The 19408-nt window shown below is 42.7% G+C and overlaps 2 protein-coding genes across 3 annotated transcripts; one reads left to right on the top strand and one right to left on the bottom strand.

The window, feature by feature from the left end:
* The first annotated feature begins 227 nt into the window (after positions 1–227).
* LOC112294737 (homeobox-leucine zipper protein PROTODERMAL FACTOR 2) lies at positions 228–5131 on the top strand. 2 transcript variants are annotated; one of them, XR_012219367.2, is made up of 3 exons: positions 361–586; positions 1049–4750; positions 4888–5131. XR_012219367.2 is itself a non-coding variant. In XM_024545512.3 (2 exons), the coding sequence occupies exon 2, from the start codon at positions 2217–2219 to the stop codon at positions 4614–4616; it is 2400 nt and encodes a 799-aa protein (XP_024401280.1). In that variant the 5' UTR covers positions 228–586; positions 1049–2216; the 3' UTR covers positions 4617–5131. The 2 variants fall into 2 exon arrangements, 1 of the variants encoding a protein (XP_024401280.1); XM_024545512.3 differs by having other exon boundaries at positions 228–586; positions 1049–5131.
* A 6040-nt stretch (positions 5132–11171) lies between these two features.
* On the bottom strand, positions 11172–14887 carry LOC112294738 (uncharacterized). Its single transcript, XM_024545514.2, has 4 exons — positions 14307–14887; positions 13533–13780; positions 13187–13406; positions 11172–12868 (listed from the first exon to the last, which is right to left on the bottom strand). The coding sequence occupies exons 2-4, from the start codon at positions 13776–13778 to the stop codon at positions 11982–11984; spliced, it is 1353 nt and encodes a 450-aa protein (XP_024401282.1). The 5' UTR covers positions 13779–13780; positions 14307–14887; the 3' UTR covers positions 11172–11981.
* Between the last annotated feature and the right edge of the window lie 4521 nt (positions 14888–19408).

Genomic DNA, 19408 nt, shown 5'->3' with positions numbered 1-19408 from the left:
CTCATCGATGGATCGATGACCGGATGTATCGACACACCGCATCGACAGGCGCGTACCCTGGAGGCTCACCGCCCCTGCCGGAGCTGGGCTGCAGTGGCGAGACGAGGCGGGAGGGAAGACGAAGAAGAAGAAGAAGAAGTAGGAGGTAGGGAGATAGGTAGATAGGTGGGTAGGTAGGTGGGGTGGGGCTCGGGGCGAAGGGGGTGGGCGCTAAACTTATACTGCTGCCTCCACTTCCCATCTCTTCTTCGGTCCTTTGCCTTAGCGCCTTTGCACCTTTCCAGGCCTCCGCAACCGCATTGAATGCTCCACATCCCCCAGGCTGACCAGCTACTTCCCCCACTTTCTCAGGGCTTCTTCTCCTGGTTTGCATCTCCCATAGATAGCACATTGCCAGCTCCAATCCCCTCCCCCCCCCCCCCACCTTGGCTTGCTCTCTCCACGCATTGCCCAGTCGAGGAGCATTGGAGCAGCGGCACTACTGGAACCAGCCCACCAGTGCAGACTGATGAAACCCAACCTTTGATCTCCTCCCCAACACCTTCACCCACCTTCAAAGCAATCGGTCTTCCAGACGCCGTGGCTGGTGAGTTTTTGCCCAAGTTGAGGCTTTAGTGAGAGTACTGCGACTACTGTCGCGGGGATGGTGAAGTAGTGGTTCAGTGGGGTAAGGTGTGCGTAAGGGAGGTCGTGAGAAGAATATCTTGCTAGTGAGTGTGGGGCTAGTTTCACTACTTTGGTGGTTCTCTTCTACCTTTGGTGATTGAAGCTCGTGCTTTTAGGAGCTTTGGGTCGTGTGGATGAGTGGTGAGGTCCGTGGGCTTGGGTCGCAGCTGGGAGTATGTGTGTGGGATACCTTGGACTTAGATGTTTTTTGGATGGTGACTGCTTGTGGTCGAGTTTCAAGGGCAGTGTTGGAGTTGGTTGGCCGCACATTGTGTCCTCGCGCAGGTAGGCATTGTGTGTCGAGATAATTCATGGGATGCGTGTTGACCGTGTCAGGTTTCCTGAAATCTCACCCGAGTTTTTGTGTGTGTGCTCCGCACAGGCGCTTAGTTCACTCGATTGCGTTGCGTGGTTGGGAGGCTCCTCGCCTTCGCGCACCTGCTCTATTTTCGTGCTAGGGGTTCGGAGAAGGGCGCAAGCGGCTCCAGTGGTGTGGGATTAGCATGCATATGGAAAGGTAGTAAGGCTCACAACCTTTGATCAGTTGGGCCTTGCATTCCGGTTGCGGAGGAAGGTTGTGCTAAGGACAGAGGTGGTTAAGTAGGTCTTCTACTTTCCGGGAGGGAGAGAACGAGTGAGAGAGGAGATTCAGCACGCCGTTGCTGCTTCTCTCTCCCTCCTTTTCTTCGGACGGTAGGAGAGAGGGCGGGAGGCAGCGCTCTACAGTGACAACTTCGTCATTTGACATTGCCTCCCTCTTCTCTCTAGTCCCTTAGCTCTCGGTTTCACTTTGTTTTTGCTTTCTTCGTCTACTACCTCTACTTGCAGTCCTTCTTATTATACCTCCTCAACATGCTTACAATAACTCCAGCATCTTACACTTTGACTGGTTAGTTTCGGTCGTATCCGGAAACACCTGAACTGTCTTCTGCATGCCCACGTGCCATTCTGAGGTGGAAGCAGAAAACGAGTTTCAAGAAGCTAAGCTTTGCAGGAGTTACATCTCGTAGACGAGTTGTTGCTATATATGTTGCATCTGGTAAGGTCGTACGCTGTCTGTCGGCCACCGCTAAGCAGTACTGCCACTAGTGGACACTTCTGTCCATACACAGCACACGTTGTCACGAAGTAGGTCTTGTGAGGTCGACATCGAAGCTTGCGCCACTCCTGAGAAAGTGCTGTGCTCACAGTGCGCCAAGTCAAGCACAGCGTCCGAAGTCAAATCCCAGAATCTGTGGGACTGGAGTGCACGGTTCTACCTTGGCAGCTGCTAGGTGACACGGAACCAAAGGAAGAACCTTCACTGCACAAGTTCATGCAAGTACATGAGTAAAATTCAACGCTCCCTCAGATCATCTGCCAAACAAGACCTATCATAGTTAGACGAACACTCTCACAGCTCCTGTAACTATCGTAATAGGTCGGTGTCGAGGTAACCCCCCTGCACCTCAGAAATAACGTAGGAAAGGATTATGATGAGAGTAATGGAGGAATGCAGCAGCTAATAGTAGGGTAGGAAAGCTTGAGGACGTAGACGGTGTGGCAGCCGGATGAGGCTTGGAGGCGTCACCGTGCAAGTACCTCCGAACGGCAATCTGGGCAATCTGGGGAGGAGTTTTGGGGAGCTGGGTGGCATGCCCGCTGGAGCGATGGCCCCCCCTCGCCAGATACCTCCTTTAGCCATGCCTCGTCCACCTCCGAAACACTACTCGTCCCCGTCCTTGTCATTAGGACCCCCTACGGGTCTAGATGGGCAAAGAGAGGTTAGTCAGACTGCAGATAACGAGCAGCAGCAGAAGAATAAGGAGGAGTACGAGTCACGCTCGGGCAGTGACAACATGGAGGGAGGTTCAGGGGACGAGGACCCGGACAATAATCACCCTCGCAAGAAGAGGTATCATCGACACACCCCGCGACAGATCCAGGAAATGGAGATGCTTTTTAAAGAGTGTCCGCATCCTGACGACAAGCAGCGCCAGCAGCTTAGCAGGGACCTGGGTCTGGAGCCCAGGCAGGTCAAGTTTTGGTTCCAGAACAGACGCACTCAGATGAAGGCGCAGACTGAGCGCGCAGAGAATTCCATGCTGCGATCCGAGAATGAGAAGCTGCGGTCCGAGAACTTGATCATGCGGGAGGCGCTGAAGAATCCCCAGTGCCCACATTGTGGTGGCCCGGCCACAGTGGGCGAAATGACTTTTGACGAGCAGCAGCTTCGCATTGAGAACGTGAGGCTTAAGGAAGAACTAGATCGGGTTTCGGCTCTTGCCGCTAAGTACTTGGGCCGGCCAATCACTCCCATGGCTCCTTTGGCACTGCCGAGCTCCTCCCTGGATCTTCAGGTAGGAGGTGGTAGTAGCTTTGGCGGTATGCACCCGGCACCTGGAAACCTTGACGTTGTGGCGGGTCCAAGCGTTGCGGATGTGGCGACGAGGCCCGGAGGATTGACCGAGGCCGAGAAGCCGATGGTGGTGGAACTGGCGGTGACGGCAATGGAAGAGCTAGTGCGCATGGCACAAACGGAGGAGCCGCTGTGGGTAAATATGGGTGAAGTCGGGAAGGAGCAGCTGAACTACGAAGAGTACATGCGGCAGTTCCCACGGGGTATCGGGATGTGTCCCCCGGGTCTGAAAACGGAAGCGACTCGCGAGACGGCACTGGTGATGATGAACGGCGTGAATTTGGTAGAGACGCTCATGGACGCGACGCAGTGGATGGATATGTTCCCCTGTATAGTGTCGCGGGCGCTGACTGTCGATGTGCTGGCGACGGGTGTGACGGGGAATCGCAACGGTGCATTGCAGCTGATGTATGCGGAGCTGCAGGTGCTGTCGCCGCTGGTGCCGACTCGAGAGATTTACTTCTTGCGGTACTGCAAGCAGCACGCGGAAGGCGTGTGGGCAGTGGTGGACGTCTCGGTGGACTCTCTGCGAGACAATCCACCCCCGTCGCTGATGAGGTGTCGGCGGAGGCCATCGGGGGTACTAATCCAGGACACTCCGAACGGTTATGCGAAGGTGACGTGCGTGGAACACATGGAGTACGACGACCGTGCCGTGCATCGCATGTACCGGGATCTAGTGAACACCGGTATGGCATTCGGTGCTCAAAGATGGTTGGCCACACTGCAGCGGCAATGTGAGAGGTTGGCCAGCCTGCTGGCTAGCAACATTGCATCCCGAGATTTGGGCGGGGTGCCAAGTGCGAGTGGGCGACGGAGCATGTTGAAGCTGGCGCAGAGGATGACGAACAATTTCTGTGCGGGAGTGAGTGCATCGACGGTGCACACATGGACGACATTGTCTGGGAGCGGGGATGACGATGTGCGGGTAATGACCCGGAAGAGCGTGGACAATCCGGGAGAGCCTCACGGCATTGTGCTGAGCGCGGCCACATCGATGTGGCTGCCGGTTTCGCCGGCGCGAGTGTTCCAATTTCTGCGAGACGAGCGGCTGAGGAGTGAGTGGGACATCTTGTCGAACGGTGGAATGGTGACGGAGATGGCGCACATTGCCAAGGGTCAGGACCCTGGAAACAGCGTGTCGTTGCTTCGGGTGAATGCGATGAATTCAAGCCAGAGCAATATGTTGATACTGCAAGAGAGCTGCACGGATGTGTCAGGTTCACTGGTGATATACGCGCCGGTAGACATTCCGGCGATGAATTTGGTGTTGCAAGGGGGCGATCCGGCGTACGTAGCGCTGCTGCCATCCGGGTTCGCTATTCTTCCCGACGGTCCAGGAGGCGACAGAGGGGCCCTGGGAAATGAGCAAGGCGGGCAACTGACCGAGATCGGTCGTGGAACTGGGTCGTTGTTGACAGTGGCATTCCAGATTCTCGTGAGCAGCATTCCATCGGCGCGGCTGTCTCTGGAGTCGGTGGCTACGGTGAATAATTTGATATCATGCACGGTGCAGCGGATCAGGTCGGCATTGTTGGTGGAGGATGCATAGGGAGGGTTATGCATGGTCAGCAGCAGCGCGGTCTTTTCCCTTTTGGAGGTCATGGAGGGGTGGAGGTTCTGCTCGTCCGCCACGCGCAGTGAGATACGAATTGCAGCGAGTCCCGCTAGAATGAGAGAATTATGGTAAATCAGAGCGGTCTTTCACTTGTTGCTATGGGCGAGGTAGATCTGAGTACAAACGGCAGGTGGAATGGGTTGATTGAGGAGCCTTCAAGATTGTGTGTACACTCACATTGAGCGTGGTCTTGAGCGCTCCTCAGGAGGGAGAAGGAGGTGAGGAGCAGGTCAACAACAACTACAACAACACCGAAATGGGCGAATCGAAGAAAGACCGGACGCCATTTTAGCGATTCATTGGCACATACGGATATACAGACACGGATTAGAGGTAGGAAATGAGTCAAGAGCGAACCACCACCGATGGCCCTCTCTGCGTGGTTCATGGTGTAGTCCTTGAACTTTGTAGCTATAAAGAAAGCCTGAACTGGCGATCTTTTCTTTGAAGCCATGATTCTTTTAAAGTTGTTCAGGATTAAGAGCTTGAATGCGCGGTCGTGGTCAGACCTTTCATGAACCTGCACACTAGCCTCAGTACATGTGGTGCACCACGTATAGCCAAGGGTAGTGGTTCGGGTGTTGACTTACCTTCGACCTCCCCTCCCTCCCTTCTCCTCTTTCATTTCTTACAGCATTCAACATTGCTCATCCGATCCTGTCTTTGACAGCTCTGTGGATTTTGGACCCTTGCAATCAGCTTGTCAATGCTATGCATTTAACTCCCCATGCTCTCGTACGCTGGGTGTGTATGTATCCTTTCCAATCTGTGTCATATGCGATGTGGGCATTATAATTTTTTCCTCACGTCGCATACCTCTGTCACCTTAGTATGCAACGGCTGTAGCTGGAACTGGCGCACCTTAGCATGCAGAAGGTTTATGAGCTGATTCCTGCAATTTGTTTGTGGAAAAGGTTCCCTCTCGGTGAGTAGTGGGTGGCATCTGTTTCTTTCACAAGGGCCCATACAAGTGCTGTCTGGTGTGCCTGCAGTGGCGACATCCTCATCATCCTGCCACAAAAACAGTGGTATTCGATGGATGATGTTTTAGGGCAATGCTGTACTCGATGGGTGGTATCCGATGTCTGACGCACTTTGCAGCAGGTGCGGCTCATATTTTATGATTCTTCTTTCTCAGATGAGAGTCACCAGTTGATGGTAGAGTGAAAGTCTGCATCCACGAAGGCCTTCGCCTACTCTGCTATTGCAGAGCAGAATCTGCGGGATTGGGTCATCTGGATGTGTCAATTTAGCTGGAGTGGTGACTGTTCTGTGCTATGCTATACCCACTTCTTACACTGTTTATTTTATCTTCATTTTTTAATAACAATATTCTACATATATACATATATATCTATATATATAGTTCATTAGGTGTATTTTGCAGCTATGGCTTGCTTCATTCAGGGTCCTAGTGTAAAACTGTGTATGGATTTGTGAATCTGTCGCTCATAATTTATCCATGTGTTATCGGATGTCGATGTTTGTGGCTGCTTTTCAACAACGATAAATTTGTATCCGCTTTGCACCCATCATTTATTGACACTGTGTTTTTTTCTTTTTCCTTTCGAAAGCACAAATACAAAAAATCGTACGCGTTGCGTTTTCATCTTATAATCTTGTGATTCACAGTGCCATACATGTGCAATCAAACATAACTGAGTGATGAATTACAAATTGGGTAGTGGATATATATTTTTTTTAATACTTCAATTATTATTATCTCAGAAAAAACTTCCTAGAAGAAGTCAATGTGGTTCCAGTCAAACACTTTCTTTGAGAGAAAGAAAAAAAATGGGCAAATCAAGATGAATACCCCACTAGAAATGTAAATTCCACTTAGGTAAGAAGGGAAAGTCTCTTTTACAGCCTTGGATACACGTATAATTTGGAATTGAGTAGATGATCTTCTTTTAGGAAGCATGGGGCTTTGTTTGCCACTTAATAATACCACCTAGTCTGTCACAAATTGTGTGTTTCTTGGTCAAAATAGAGTCACACTTATAAGTTAAATATATATTTTTGGTTTTGGGTTCTAAATCATATTCTTAATTACTCTTAGTAATGAACTAAATCATGAGGGATGCCCAAAGAGAAGTGTGGACTAGGTGCTATTATTGAACACCTTGTTGCATTGAATCCAGAAAGCATATGCACAAGTTAGAGATGAGTTTAGTAAAATATTGTTTGTTTGTTCGTATGCAACATTTTGTATACTGTTGGTAGAGAAGAAAAGTACAACAATTTTATGCTATTTATAGAAGTAGACAAAGCCAAAACACTAGAAGATTGATTCTATTTTCTGTAAACATAAAAGTAAGAAATCTAAATGATGAAGATTATGTGTACATACATACATACATTTGTTTCCAAATGTTAATCTCAATTATTTTTATTAATAATTTGTTGTTTTCTTTGAACAAATTTTGAAGATGAAGAAGAGTATTTATTCATTTTTTGGTGCATAAAGATATAAATTTAAGGTGGTGTTTGAGGACAAACATTCTTAGATTAATTAAGAAGTAAAGGGGGAAAAAAAGAAATATCCCTATCAGTAGAATTGTAAGCTAACAAATAGGATTACTAAGAAGCTAAAGTAGAAGAAAAATATAGATTTCACGAAAGGGTGTATTAGGGAATAGAATTGTTTTTTCCTTTAAAAATGTGGCTACTAAAGCAATTAGGAGTTGAACTTTATGTTCTTTAGCATTAGATTCTAAATTCATGTTACAATACAATTGTTGGATATTAAAGTACTGAAGTATGGCACTATAATAAGGAGTATTATTATTAAGAAATATTAATAAGGATTATTATTATTAATACTCCTTATTATATTGCCATAATAAGGAGTATTATTATCAAGAAAGAAAAAATAGATAAAGATAGATTTAAAAAAATATTTATTGATGTATTGTAAATTAATAAACATGATTCAAATAATTAAATATCAATAAAAAGAAATAAAAAGTAAATACTTAAATAAAGATATAAAAGACAAAATAATGCTAGTATAAAGATTAATATAAGAATATATAAATCACATAGTAAGAAGAAGGTATAAAGGATCAAAAAGTTGTATATGAAATAATAATAATAAATTTACTATAATTTATGATTTAAAGGGCTACTAAATAATCCCAAATTTTATTTAGGAGCACATTATATTTAGGAGCACATTATATTTAGGAGACACAATAGGAGGTTGCAATTCTAAATGTTTTTGAGTGGTTGAAATTTAGAAGCATCCTAAAGTTGGCTTTATACTTAGAAAAATAAGTCCAAATGCCTTACAAGAAGAAGTCAAAGTGGAATGTACTTTTTTTTCCTACATGGCATAAATAGTGTTGTCTTTTAGAATTTGTTAGATGCTATCTCAAGGTGGTTATTAGAGAACATTTAAGAAGCCATATCAAGCAATTCTTAGAATAATCATTAAAAAAATCAAGTTTTAAAATTTTTATTGTAATTATTTAAATAAAAATATGAGCTAACATAATTAGACTTGTAATAAAAGAATGATTTGATTTATTCCATAGCCTCTTCTCACTTTGTATCATATTTAAATTCCAAGACTTCTAAAGGGGGGTATTCTCAACAGGTAGACAATTTTAGTAAAGACTTTGGACCATAACCTCTTAAAGCAGGCTTCTAGGTATAAAGTGCTCTTTAGTTACCAAGTAAATGGATTTTATTTTATTTTATTTTTTGATAATAAATACATCTTTTGAGGTAGTGTGTTATAAAAGATTTTCTACGGATTTCAGAAATGCTAAAAAATTCCAATTCCAATTCTATTTTTATTCTAATTGAAATAAAAATAGATGATCATATTATTTAAAAAGACAACTAGAAAGAAGAATATACCTATTAGAATTTCTATTCATATAGTATTTCTAAAATCATAAAACTAATTATTCATTAATTTTTAATTTAAAATTATAATTAAGTCATTGAAAAATTCTTAATATATTCACCATCCTATAGAAGAATAGAGTGCTTATATTTTTTAGTTGAAAATGCAACTTGAAACTGTAACATATCCAAAACAAATAATACTATTTTACTACAACATGATATACATACTAAAAATTATAAATGAAAAGAAAAGAAAAAAGTACATCCAATTATTTATATTTGTATATTTCTTTAGTAAAAATAATGTATATATATATATATATATATATATATAAAAACATAAATACGTATTATTATGATTGGTACAATATTTTGACTAATATAAAAATAAATAAAATCAGAAGTAACCTACTTTAACATCTATTAACTAAATGGTTAGGAAACAAAACAAAAGAATAATTTAAAAAAACGTGTGATATATTCTTTTATAATTTTTTTATAAGTTAAATATCTGTAACCGATCATTTATTTGTAGCTTTACTAAGAATTAATTTCAAGATTAATGAAACACATCACTCTTGTAATTCATATAAAATATAATGAATTGATCACAATGTCTGTGAATATGAAATACAATAGTTATGATGAATATTTTTGCAACTTACCGTGCATGATCCTACAATCAAACATATGTGTGATAAATCAATAAACTATGAAAGTGATATTCGTTTTTAGTAAATTGCATTAACCACAGTACAGACAGATATCCTTTTCACAAATTCTTAAAAATCTGTCCATGATAATAAAACTGTGTAATAAAATATCTAATCTATGAAATACATGACTATATTTCTTACTTTCGTCCATTTCAATGAAGATTTGAAAACTATTTTGCAAAAAGCTACTTGATATTCAACATGAACTTACAACTTACCTCCATGAAAATAAAATAAGCACTACACAATATTCATAATGGTTTTATTTTATATAGAGTTTAAATTTAATAATGATCAAATATGACAATGGTTTCACAACAAAATAAAATTATCTGCATCACTACCTAATATGATTATATTATGAACAAAAAATTATGAATTTATGTTTCATTAATATATTAAACTATATTTATGTTTTATAATCAATTGAAAACAATCATGCAATCAGAACTTTACTGATTTTGCATACCAAAAGAAAAACAGACCTGGATTATCATATATATTGGAAGCATAGTAAAAGAGAATAATAATAATTACAGTAAAATGAGAATCTTACTATTGACAAAATGTCAGTGATAACATTGAGTTTTGAAGTTTTAAAGTAAAATTGCTATAACTACTAACTGTAGCCAAACATGAAAATAAGAATGGACATTGTAAAGTTCAAAAATTCAAAAACTTCTAAATAATTTTGTAATTCATCAAAACATTTAGTTCTTGGGAATGTTATTCATGTTGTTCTTTAAATTAATTTTGCAATTTCAAAAACATGAGAAAATATTTTCATATTATTTCTTTTCAAAAGAAAAGGTTCTAAAATATTAAGATGTATTTTAAAAGGGATAAATTCTCAATTTTATGAAAATTGCAATTTCAAGCAATATCATCACTTGAAACCATGACTTTTATTAAGTACAACTGCGATTATTTTTTTAAAATAAAATTTAAATAACACATACACTCAATAAGATGTATAGAAAAATCATCATGAAATGTGTAAATTACAACTAATAGTGATTGAAAGGAAATGAAAATGATATTTATATATGCACCATCAAAGATTCTAACTTTCTTTGAAATTCAGAAGGTTCACGTCATAGAACTATTAATCAGAATAAATTACAGCTTAAAAAAATTTAATACACTTCTCCTTGAGAATCATTTACTGTTTCAACCTTCAGTAACATCACAAAAATATAACATTTACGATCCATGTTGTAAGGACACACATGTAGGTCTTCCTATACCGTGACTTATTAGCCTTGCACTAGAATAGCAGCACATTTTCATTATTTTTTAAATGTGCTTTGAATAGACACATACATCTTCAGATGCAAACTCATGTAAGCATTAAAGCCTACCTGAGTCGCACTTATTGAAAGGAGAGATGTTAGCGAATTTTCAATTACGTACCTAAACAGCGAAAACAAAACTTAATTGTTTCCACGCAATGACGCAAATGTGGACCTCACGTGGGTTCTGCCATGCTGCACACAGCTCAGCCTGTCATAAACAAACTTGCAATAATAAATTTGAACAGCAGAGTCATGGACCAGTGAAGCGAGCGAACAATTATCCTCAGTAACGTTCTCGTACGAGTAACATTAATCCCTCATACGCAACACAAAGCATCCGACACTTGAACGTGAAAACTGTGAGACGGGAACAGAGGATGGTATAATCACAGAATTGGGTAACTGGATGGCGGTCAGACGACCTCCATCTCTTTCCAGATCACGCCTACCGGCACTCCTCCCCAAAAGACTATCCTTCTGGGCTCCACTACTCGGTCACCATTTGGGTACACATCCTTTTAGGCTCCACTATCTTACGAATACTCCACTCCATCAGCTTCACTGAAATGTCAACTCAAACATTCTTAAACTTCCAAATCCATGCTGTGGACACATTCATGCACATTTTTACACATTCCGTGAAATTCCATATCATCAATAGGAAACTAAAGAATGGAAAATGTCACTACTAAAGTAGATGAAAATTGCTCTAACGTCTCTGTGACCCGCCACGCCTACTCGAGAGGAAATGCCTATGCCTGCAGTGACAAGCTGATCAACAATAGTGTGCCAAAGTTTGGTCCGAAAGTACAGTTCTCGTTTAACTCGAACACAATCATCATCATCGCAGCCTAACTGCACTTGACTAGCATTGCCTATTCTACCGGCGAGGGCCTGAAGGAGCTGGATGTTTGAATTGCCTTTCCGTGGTTGTCTCCCCTCCGTCAATACAAAATCGCCAATCAATACTATTCCATTGGAATAAACGTGTGAAATCGCCCCACAACTTCCATCCCATCAAAATTGGGTCAGTTCATCATTCCAAGACGCTGAACCAAATAACTGCAGAACCTTGCTCCACTAACAAAGATGCCTCCACACTCTCCATCCCGTTTACAAGAGCCGTAAACAGTGAGAATCACAGACAGAGAAACCTGAAGACAGGAATCCATCCGATGGACCCTGACCGACACATCTCCGCTGCTACGCGTTAACATACCCTAGACAAAGACATCATACATCTCATGAGTTCGTATGTAATATTTAGCTATATAAAAATATGTATGCCTACAGGCGATCCATCTCAAAGGATGCAATATCCACTGCAATCCGGAAGCAGTTGGACCATCCATCCAGGGAGATGGCACGTCACGTGGACTAGACCCTCGCATCTACTTCACAACCATGATCCAGCAACCAAACAGGTTCCTTCACAGACTCAGCTGACTTAGCACTTGGTGTGTGGCCGCTTCACCCTCATTCTCCGCATCATCTGGTTCCGGACGAAGCGGCGGTGCCGCACATACCATCACTGCTGGGCGCAACACTACTGGCATAGCTGCCCTACTAGACGCCCTTGGCATCGCGGCTGGATGCATGTTCCACCAGTTGCTTACACCAGCCCCTGACCAAGACATAGGATTGTACGACCCATGCACCGCGGAGGCTCCAAGCTCCTCCAGGGAATCGTTCAGGCAATCGACATCCCGACTAGCTTTCGTGCTTTCCCCTCGCAGCCATTCATCCTCGTCCCGTTGATGATTGTCGTAATGTACTGCCACCTCATGCCTGTCCCTGCGCATCTGTGGCACCGGTCGGAGGTTCACAGGACTGTGTCGACCCACAAAATTGCCACACATTGCTCTCTCCACCGCTCTCTTCGCCAACGCAGCATCTCGCATCGCAGATGCGTCCCGGAGAGCTGCAGAATCCCGGTGCCCTGTGACGTCCCGAATCGTAACCGACGAACCTATCCGTGAAGTTCCTACGGGACGGTACGCAGGAGACGCTACAGGACCTACACTAGAATGTCCCTGATTGCGCGTATGCCGCTGTTGCTCCATTGACAAATCGGTAGCCCAAGGTCCCGAATGACTCTGGTTCAAGCGAGGTGAACCAGGCTGCAATCCGTCCCTCGAAGTCAAAGTTCTCAACCTGATGGGCATCACGCTGCTAGACGGATTCTGAGTACTGTGAGGCAACTGCTGCGACTCTTTGCCGTAATGCTGAGCTAAAGCTCTAGCGATCGTATTCTGTTCTTGCTCCTCACTGACCTCCCCTTCTGTTGCCAGTGGTACACCTCTGCCTTGGTTCGCAACTGAGATCACACACATGCACAAACGCAATTTCAGCCTCCAAACGGTGCGCACATCCTACATACAGTCTACGGAGGCGATGCTTCAAATTCAATCAATTGCTCCCCGGGCCGATACCGACATAGCGTAAGCTACTCACACAGAGGAAAAAGCATCTTGTGACTTGGATAAAGTCAAAGCGTCAACACCTAACGCAACAGCGTGACATATTCGGGATACATGGTCCATGAAACTGTCTACATCCCGAAGCTGCATGGTTCTCGACCTATTCTTCCTTACTGAAGAAGCTAAAGCTAAGTGAGCACTGGAAGGCAACTTACGTTGCTGGATGGCAGACCAAGCAGCCATAGCTGCATTCTTCTCCGCTTGCTTCTTTGTCTTCGCAGCTTCCCCGCTGAAGGACATATTCGCCACCTCCACCGTACAAGTGAACACAGGTAGGTGTCCTGGACCGGATCGAGTAGTGGCGTACACGGGAAGGGAGACGCCAGCTCTTTGGGCAGTTTCCTGTAGCAAGTTTTTGCACACGCCCGTCTCATCCTGAGTACAAACCAGAGCACACATCAGCTATGCAATCAATCAGGATCCAGCTACTCGAAGACCCACCATTGTAGTAGCACGGCAATGACATCACAGCAGACCGACTCGGATAACTGACCAACTCACAAGGATGCGTGCTGCTAGAGACTGAGATGGGCCTCGCCGTGACAGCGTGTTAAGAGCCACTTCGGCCGCGGCATGCTCTGCCTGGCGTAACGTATTGCAATAATTAGGGCTCTCGAAAACCTCCCCATTGAAGTTCACCGTCGCCTTGAACCGCGGTGCATGGTCGGGACCCTCTCTGATGCATGCATACGCAGGCAGATTGAAGCAGCTCCTCTGAGCAAGCTCTTGAAGCTGATTCTTGTACATACCTGCCACCATCACATGCAAGAGGTTCATACTAAATCAAAACACTAGGACGCAAACTTGTAGTCTTCAAAACCTATCTCCTGCTGCCTGCTGCGGCTACCTCCTAATCTGTTCTCAAATTTAATCATCGTTAAGTCGCTCGAGCCCTCAATCAACTCGGCATCCATAGAGTATTGCATTTCCGGGCATACAAGTGGGCATCACAGGAGGGCTCAGAGAACACGAGCTCCATATCCTTCAAAAACAAATACTCGCCCCATGCCACCTTACAATCGAAAGCCCACTCGCGAACAACTCCCACTGTCCATCTCTTAAGAGGCCCCAAGCTGGATGCGCTCAAGGAGTTGCCACTCTAAAACTCTTTCACAAATTACCAACAACCCAAAACGCGCAGGCTCCGCCGACAAGGCGCTTCATAGCTTAAACCGGCAACCACAGCACTGAAATGCGCTGATACCATTCGGAACCCCTCCGGAGGGGTTCACCCAAGCAAATCAAAGCCCAACATCTCGGGTATCTTAAACTTACCTCTGAGGGAAAGAGACGGCACCTGAGTGCGGTGCGGCCTTCACCACATAAGCAGATACGTCTACCCCGTCTCTACCACCATGCACCGCACAACCGTGCCAGCGCAAAAGCACTTATATCTTAACGCCTCTGAGAAAGAACCTTACGCGCTAAGAGTCGTGGGGTCTGCTAGTCGTCCGGTATGTAGCGGAGAGAGCCTGTAAGTGCACCACTACAAAATAACGCTACGTTCCTGAGAGACAACTACCCACTAAAAAATATAAAAAATGAATAAAATGAAAAGCTACGCAGAAACGAGAACTCAATGTGCCCACAGTGGCAGAAGTGTGCACTTAACCACCCAACTACTCTCACACAGGCATCGAGAAACGGTATGGAACTAACCCTCCGCGAGATGCGCCTCACATGGCAGGGGAGAGAGCAAGGGTGGAGAGAGAGAGAGAGAGAGAGAGAGACAGAGAGAGCATGTGCAAGAGAGAGCAAAGGGAGCAGACGGATCTCGAAAGACAGGCAGGGATGCAATGGCGCAGACACAGAACGCAGCAGGACAGGGAGAGGAGAGGCAGAGAGACAGACAGAGAGTGAGAGACACACACACACAGAGACTAGGCTGCCCCTAATGCCTGGCACTCACTCTAGGCATCCATCCCTCCCTTGAGCCCCCTCCTCTCCCCGCTTAGGATGGATGGATGGTGGATGGATAATGGATGGATGAAATAAAGGGAGGAATGCATCCATCCTATATACCCTCCCTCTCCTCTCCTCTCCTCTCCTCCCCTTCATGGCGCTGCCTGCCTGGGCCGCAACGCCGCCGCGCGACCGTGCGATGAGCAGAGCCCCCCAGCCCAGCCACACTGCTTTCGTGCAGGCTTCCTTTCCTGCCAACGCGGGTCGCCTTGTTTCCTCCCCGCCCCCCTCCCCCTTATGCATGGGGGGGTCCCCGATTGCGTGGCTCAGCATTGTCGTGGGCTTCGCTTCGCTTAGTCGCGCCGCGTCGTGCCGCGACGTTGAGTGCTGCTGTAACGGACTTGTGTGTATGTGGGGGGGGGGGGGGGGGGGAGGAGGAGGAGGATACGAAATTTCAAAATCGCAGGATGGCAGCACCTAGCACTGCTGCAATTGAACCTATCTGGTGGTGGTGCGGTTAAAGACGCTCCGGACATGTGCTCAACCCCTCCCCCTTTCCTTCGAACAAACGTTAATTGCGTTTGGCAGTCCGGTGGAGTAACTTCACTCACATGAGATTAGATTAGATGTATTCTCTTTCTTAACCATTGTTTACCTATGATATTGTTTTATCAAAATTTTATTTATTTATTTTATATGAGTTATTTTATTTATTTAATATGATTTTTAATTTTTAAATTATTTATTTGAATTTTAATTAAATTTGATTTTTTATTTCTTTCTTTCTTTCCTTATTTTATATTTATTATTTTAATTATTTATTTAATTATTTAAATTGTCTAGCAATCAACTTGTGAAAGTTTTCATATGCATCTCATTCTACAACAAAGAAACAACTATACTAAAACAATGTTCACAACACCACAATCACACTAAAAAATATGCACAAAAATTCTTCTAAACTTGTTGTCTAACAACCATTAGAAATCAACTACCACCTCACAAACAACATGGCAAATGACAACTGATTTATAATAGTTATCAATTCCCAAGCCAAGTCTTGTCATCGTCCCTACCAAACCGTCTCCACGTTCTTGGAATACTATCGCTTTGATCTCTTCTACTAAGAATGCCTTCACTTTGCCACTTCCTCTAAAATGGCTATGCAACTTAGATCTGTCAACACCACACAGCGCAACATTGTCGTCACCTCTCTTTCAGTTAGCTCGAGCTCCTCTAGAATTTGCACCCCCTCCTTCTTCTTTCGATAATCTTCTCTATTCATTTGGATCTACTCCATGCCACAACCCTTGTCTGTTTTTTGCTTGGAATTTCTCACTCACCCTATAAAACTAGATCACAATTTGATCTTCCACGCAACTCTAGCCCAAATTGCTATCCAATCTAGTAATTCCAACTTCCTAGTGAGTGCAAACTCCACTCTAAGCAACACACATGTCTCAAATAAGATCACCCCAATTTACTCAAATCTGCATTCAACTTCCTCGTCTACTACGTACCACCCCATGCACTGCCTTGCCTCGCCTCACCTCACTACCCTCATTAATTTTGGCACTCCAAACCTTGTCTTTCCAACATTATTGATATAACTCGCTAAGTCCAAAATCTATGTACCCTAGATTAGTATGCTAGAGTAGGTCATTGGTCTATGTATGTGTATGTTTTTTCTTTTTCTTTTTTTAAGTCCTTGACACTTGTGAGAGATTGTTAGGGGCCCTTTTAGAAGTCTCCCCTATTCTATTCTCGCTTAGAAATAGTATGTCTAGTTTTCACTATTTTTAGTATATTGTTCTTGTCCTAAAGGTCCAGATAACATATTTTCTCCCATTTACTCCTTTCTTCACTGCTTATCAACATGACTTCACTATTCCTACTTAATCTAATTTTAAACCTTGATCGTTTCACCCACCATTATAATTGTACTCGACTCTTAACACCTAAATGAGCCTTTTCATTGACAATTTATCCTACTTAACTACACCCAAGCTTTTCTCTTCCTAACTCCATTGATTTATTCTAATATTTTTTCTGACTACATTGTGAGTCAAAAAATTGGCTCACACACAGTAGCTTTCAAATCCCGTCTTCTTCCGCTGCTGACTCCCCCCCTCGAGAACTCCCATTGCTGCTGTGTCCGCAACATTTTACTTTTGGCTTTGCCCTTTTAGCTCCTTTTAGCCCGGGCTCATTCACCTGTGTGAATGAGTTTTTGTTCCTTTGAAGACCAAGGCAGGGCTCTCGTCTTTGTCTTCTTCGTTTACTCGTCGCCATCGTCGCAGGTGCGGGTGCTGGTGCTGGTGCCCCGTTTTTTTTGAACTTACTGACAGACTAACTGAGTGAGCGAGCGAGCGATCCGGATGGGTGCCTCTCTTTGGGTTTTGTAAGCGTTCGTTCAATTCGCCACCGCTGTTTAGATTGTTGTTGCGAGGTCTTGCTCCTCCCTCCTACTCCTCCTCCTCCTCCTGCTCCCACATTCCTACTTCGCCAGCCTTGCCCCCCTTCAAGCATTGTTTTATTTTTATTTTATTTCACTTTATTTTGTGTGTCCCATTGGGTGAAATAACACACGGTTGGTCTTCCTTTTCCCACGTGCATTCCCATCTATCCATCCATCCATCCCTGCGGCCTGCCTCTACCCAATTTTGCCTTTGCTTCGTCACTACTATCTTTGTTAACACGCTTGTACTGTTATTTTTATTCTAACTTTTGTTTCATTGATGTATTTTTATTTTTACTTTTTAAAAAAATTTCTTTCTTTCTTTTCTCTGTCATGGAAAAATGTTTGATGTATATGTTTTGTTTAGCAACTAATGGACGTGTGCATCTGTTTTATGAGGAATGTTTTATTTTGGTAATTTGACCATGTATTAATACTACTAGTGATAGATAGAATGAAGTTGGTTTATTTGATGCACTTCATTATATTTTTGACTCCAAAAAGTAAAGAATGTTGTGTTCATTCTTGGTATAAGGTATTATAATATACAATTGTTGAAACATTGGTTACATGGAAAACCAAGCTACCCTTAGTGATTTTATGAACCCAGATATTGATTTGTTGGATATGATGAAAACAAAACCACAATTGTATTTGGACAATTTTGGTTCATTATGATTTCATTAATCAATACATGGAAACTCAAAAATGCCTTGAGGAATTAAATGGTCAACATCTATGGCTGCATTTTTTTTTTTTTTTTTTTTTGAAGTCTAGTATGAATAAATTTACTCTTTAAATAGTGTGTTGTGTTGTGATTTTCAAATAATGATTGCTAAATCAACCCAAACATTAATTGAAGGGATTCTTTCACATGATATAATCCGTTTGGTTCTGAGTTTTTCTTCTTCTTCTTTCAAATTCAATGTGACAACTGCAATTCAAATTAAAGTTTAGTAATAAAAAAATATGTGAATTTAAAGCTATTTTTGTGATGAGAATGACATTTTCTTAAAAGACATTTTCAATGTTTGGGATTTACTTTCTATCATTAACTTTGATTTCTACAGAATTCACAACCCACAAACAAGGTCACAAACCTTGCCAAAGATGAATAAATTTAGAGAAGCTGGACATGAATGGTTGCATTGTAACAAGCAATAACTCATTTTCATACACACACACACACACACATATATATATATATATATATATATATATGTGTGTGTGTGTGTGTATATATGTATATACATGTACATGTATTGTATTGTATTCTATTGAATTTGGTGTTATTATGGTGCCTTTGTTGATAAAAAGATAGACATGTACACACATTTGTAAAACTAAATGTATTTGAAACCTTTGGCATTTTTAACATAAAAGAAGAAAAAGTGGCTGAATTGGTTGTTGATGTTGTTGTCTAAAGCATACTACAAAAAAAAAAAGAGGAGTCAAGATTGATCAACCAACCAATCAACCACATGTCTTTGGGTTGTCAGGGAAAAAAAAAGAAAAAAAAAAGTATAAAAAAAGAGAGAGAGAAAAGAGAGAAGAGAGAAAAAGAAAAAGAAAAAGTGTACTTTGAGAAAACCCATATGGATGGCCTCAACATTGACACTTGGCATACAACTTTCCAATCAATGCCATCCTTTTTCTCAAACCCTAGGGGCCGTGGCACTTGACACGGTCTTTGACACATGAAAAAAAAAAAAAAAAAAAAAAAACCCAAACCCAAACCATAAAACCCATAAAAGAACCATAAAAATAGTGTATCAAAGCAAGTATAACAGTAATTGTTTAAGTATGTTTTTATGTGTTTTTTATCTACAGTTTGGAGAGTAACTTTTTCCTGTGGAGGAGGTCAATTTTGGACTTTACTGCTTTGAAAGGAGCTTTGACTCTTGCCATGAAGTAACCCACTGACAGTGCCAATACATCAAGTGGGGAAATTCAAGGGAATTTATTAAAAAAAACTTGGAAAATGAAATGACCAGGAAGGATAGTGTGAATCAATTTC

The sequence above is a fragment of the Physcomitrium patens genome, chromosome 17 (assembly GCF_059467195.1).
Source record: "Physcomitrium patens ecotype Gransden chromosome 17, ASM5946719v1, whole genome shotgun sequence".
Lineage (NCBI taxonomy): Eukaryota > Viridiplantae > Streptophyta > Bryopsida > Funariales > Funariaceae > Physcomitrium > Physcomitrium patens.
Note: the sequence above shows the minus strand (reverse complement) of the source record. Positions and strands in the feature narration are given on the sequence as shown.

What these genes read in the sequence shown, in the direction of transcription:
- LOC112294738 (XM_024545514.2), bottom strand. Translation starts at nt 13,778, where the DNA reads ATGTACAAGAATCAGCTTCAAGAGCTTGCTCAGAGGAGCTGCTTCAAT. An exon ending in CTCTAGCAGCACGCATCCTT is followed by an intron (nt 13,407 to 13,532) that starts GTGAGTTGGTCA and finishes GTTTGTACTCAG; the next exon opens with GATGAGACGGGCGTGTGCAA. An exon ending in TTGGTCTGCCATCCAGCAAC is followed by an intron (nt 12,869 to 13,186) that starts GTAAGTTGCCTT and finishes GTGTGATCTCAG; the next exon opens with TTGCGAACCAAGGCAGAGGT.
- LOC112294737 (XM_024545512.3), top strand. Translation starts at nt 2,217, where the DNA reads ATGAGGCTTGGAGGCGTCACCGTGCAAGTACCTCCGAACGGCAATCTG.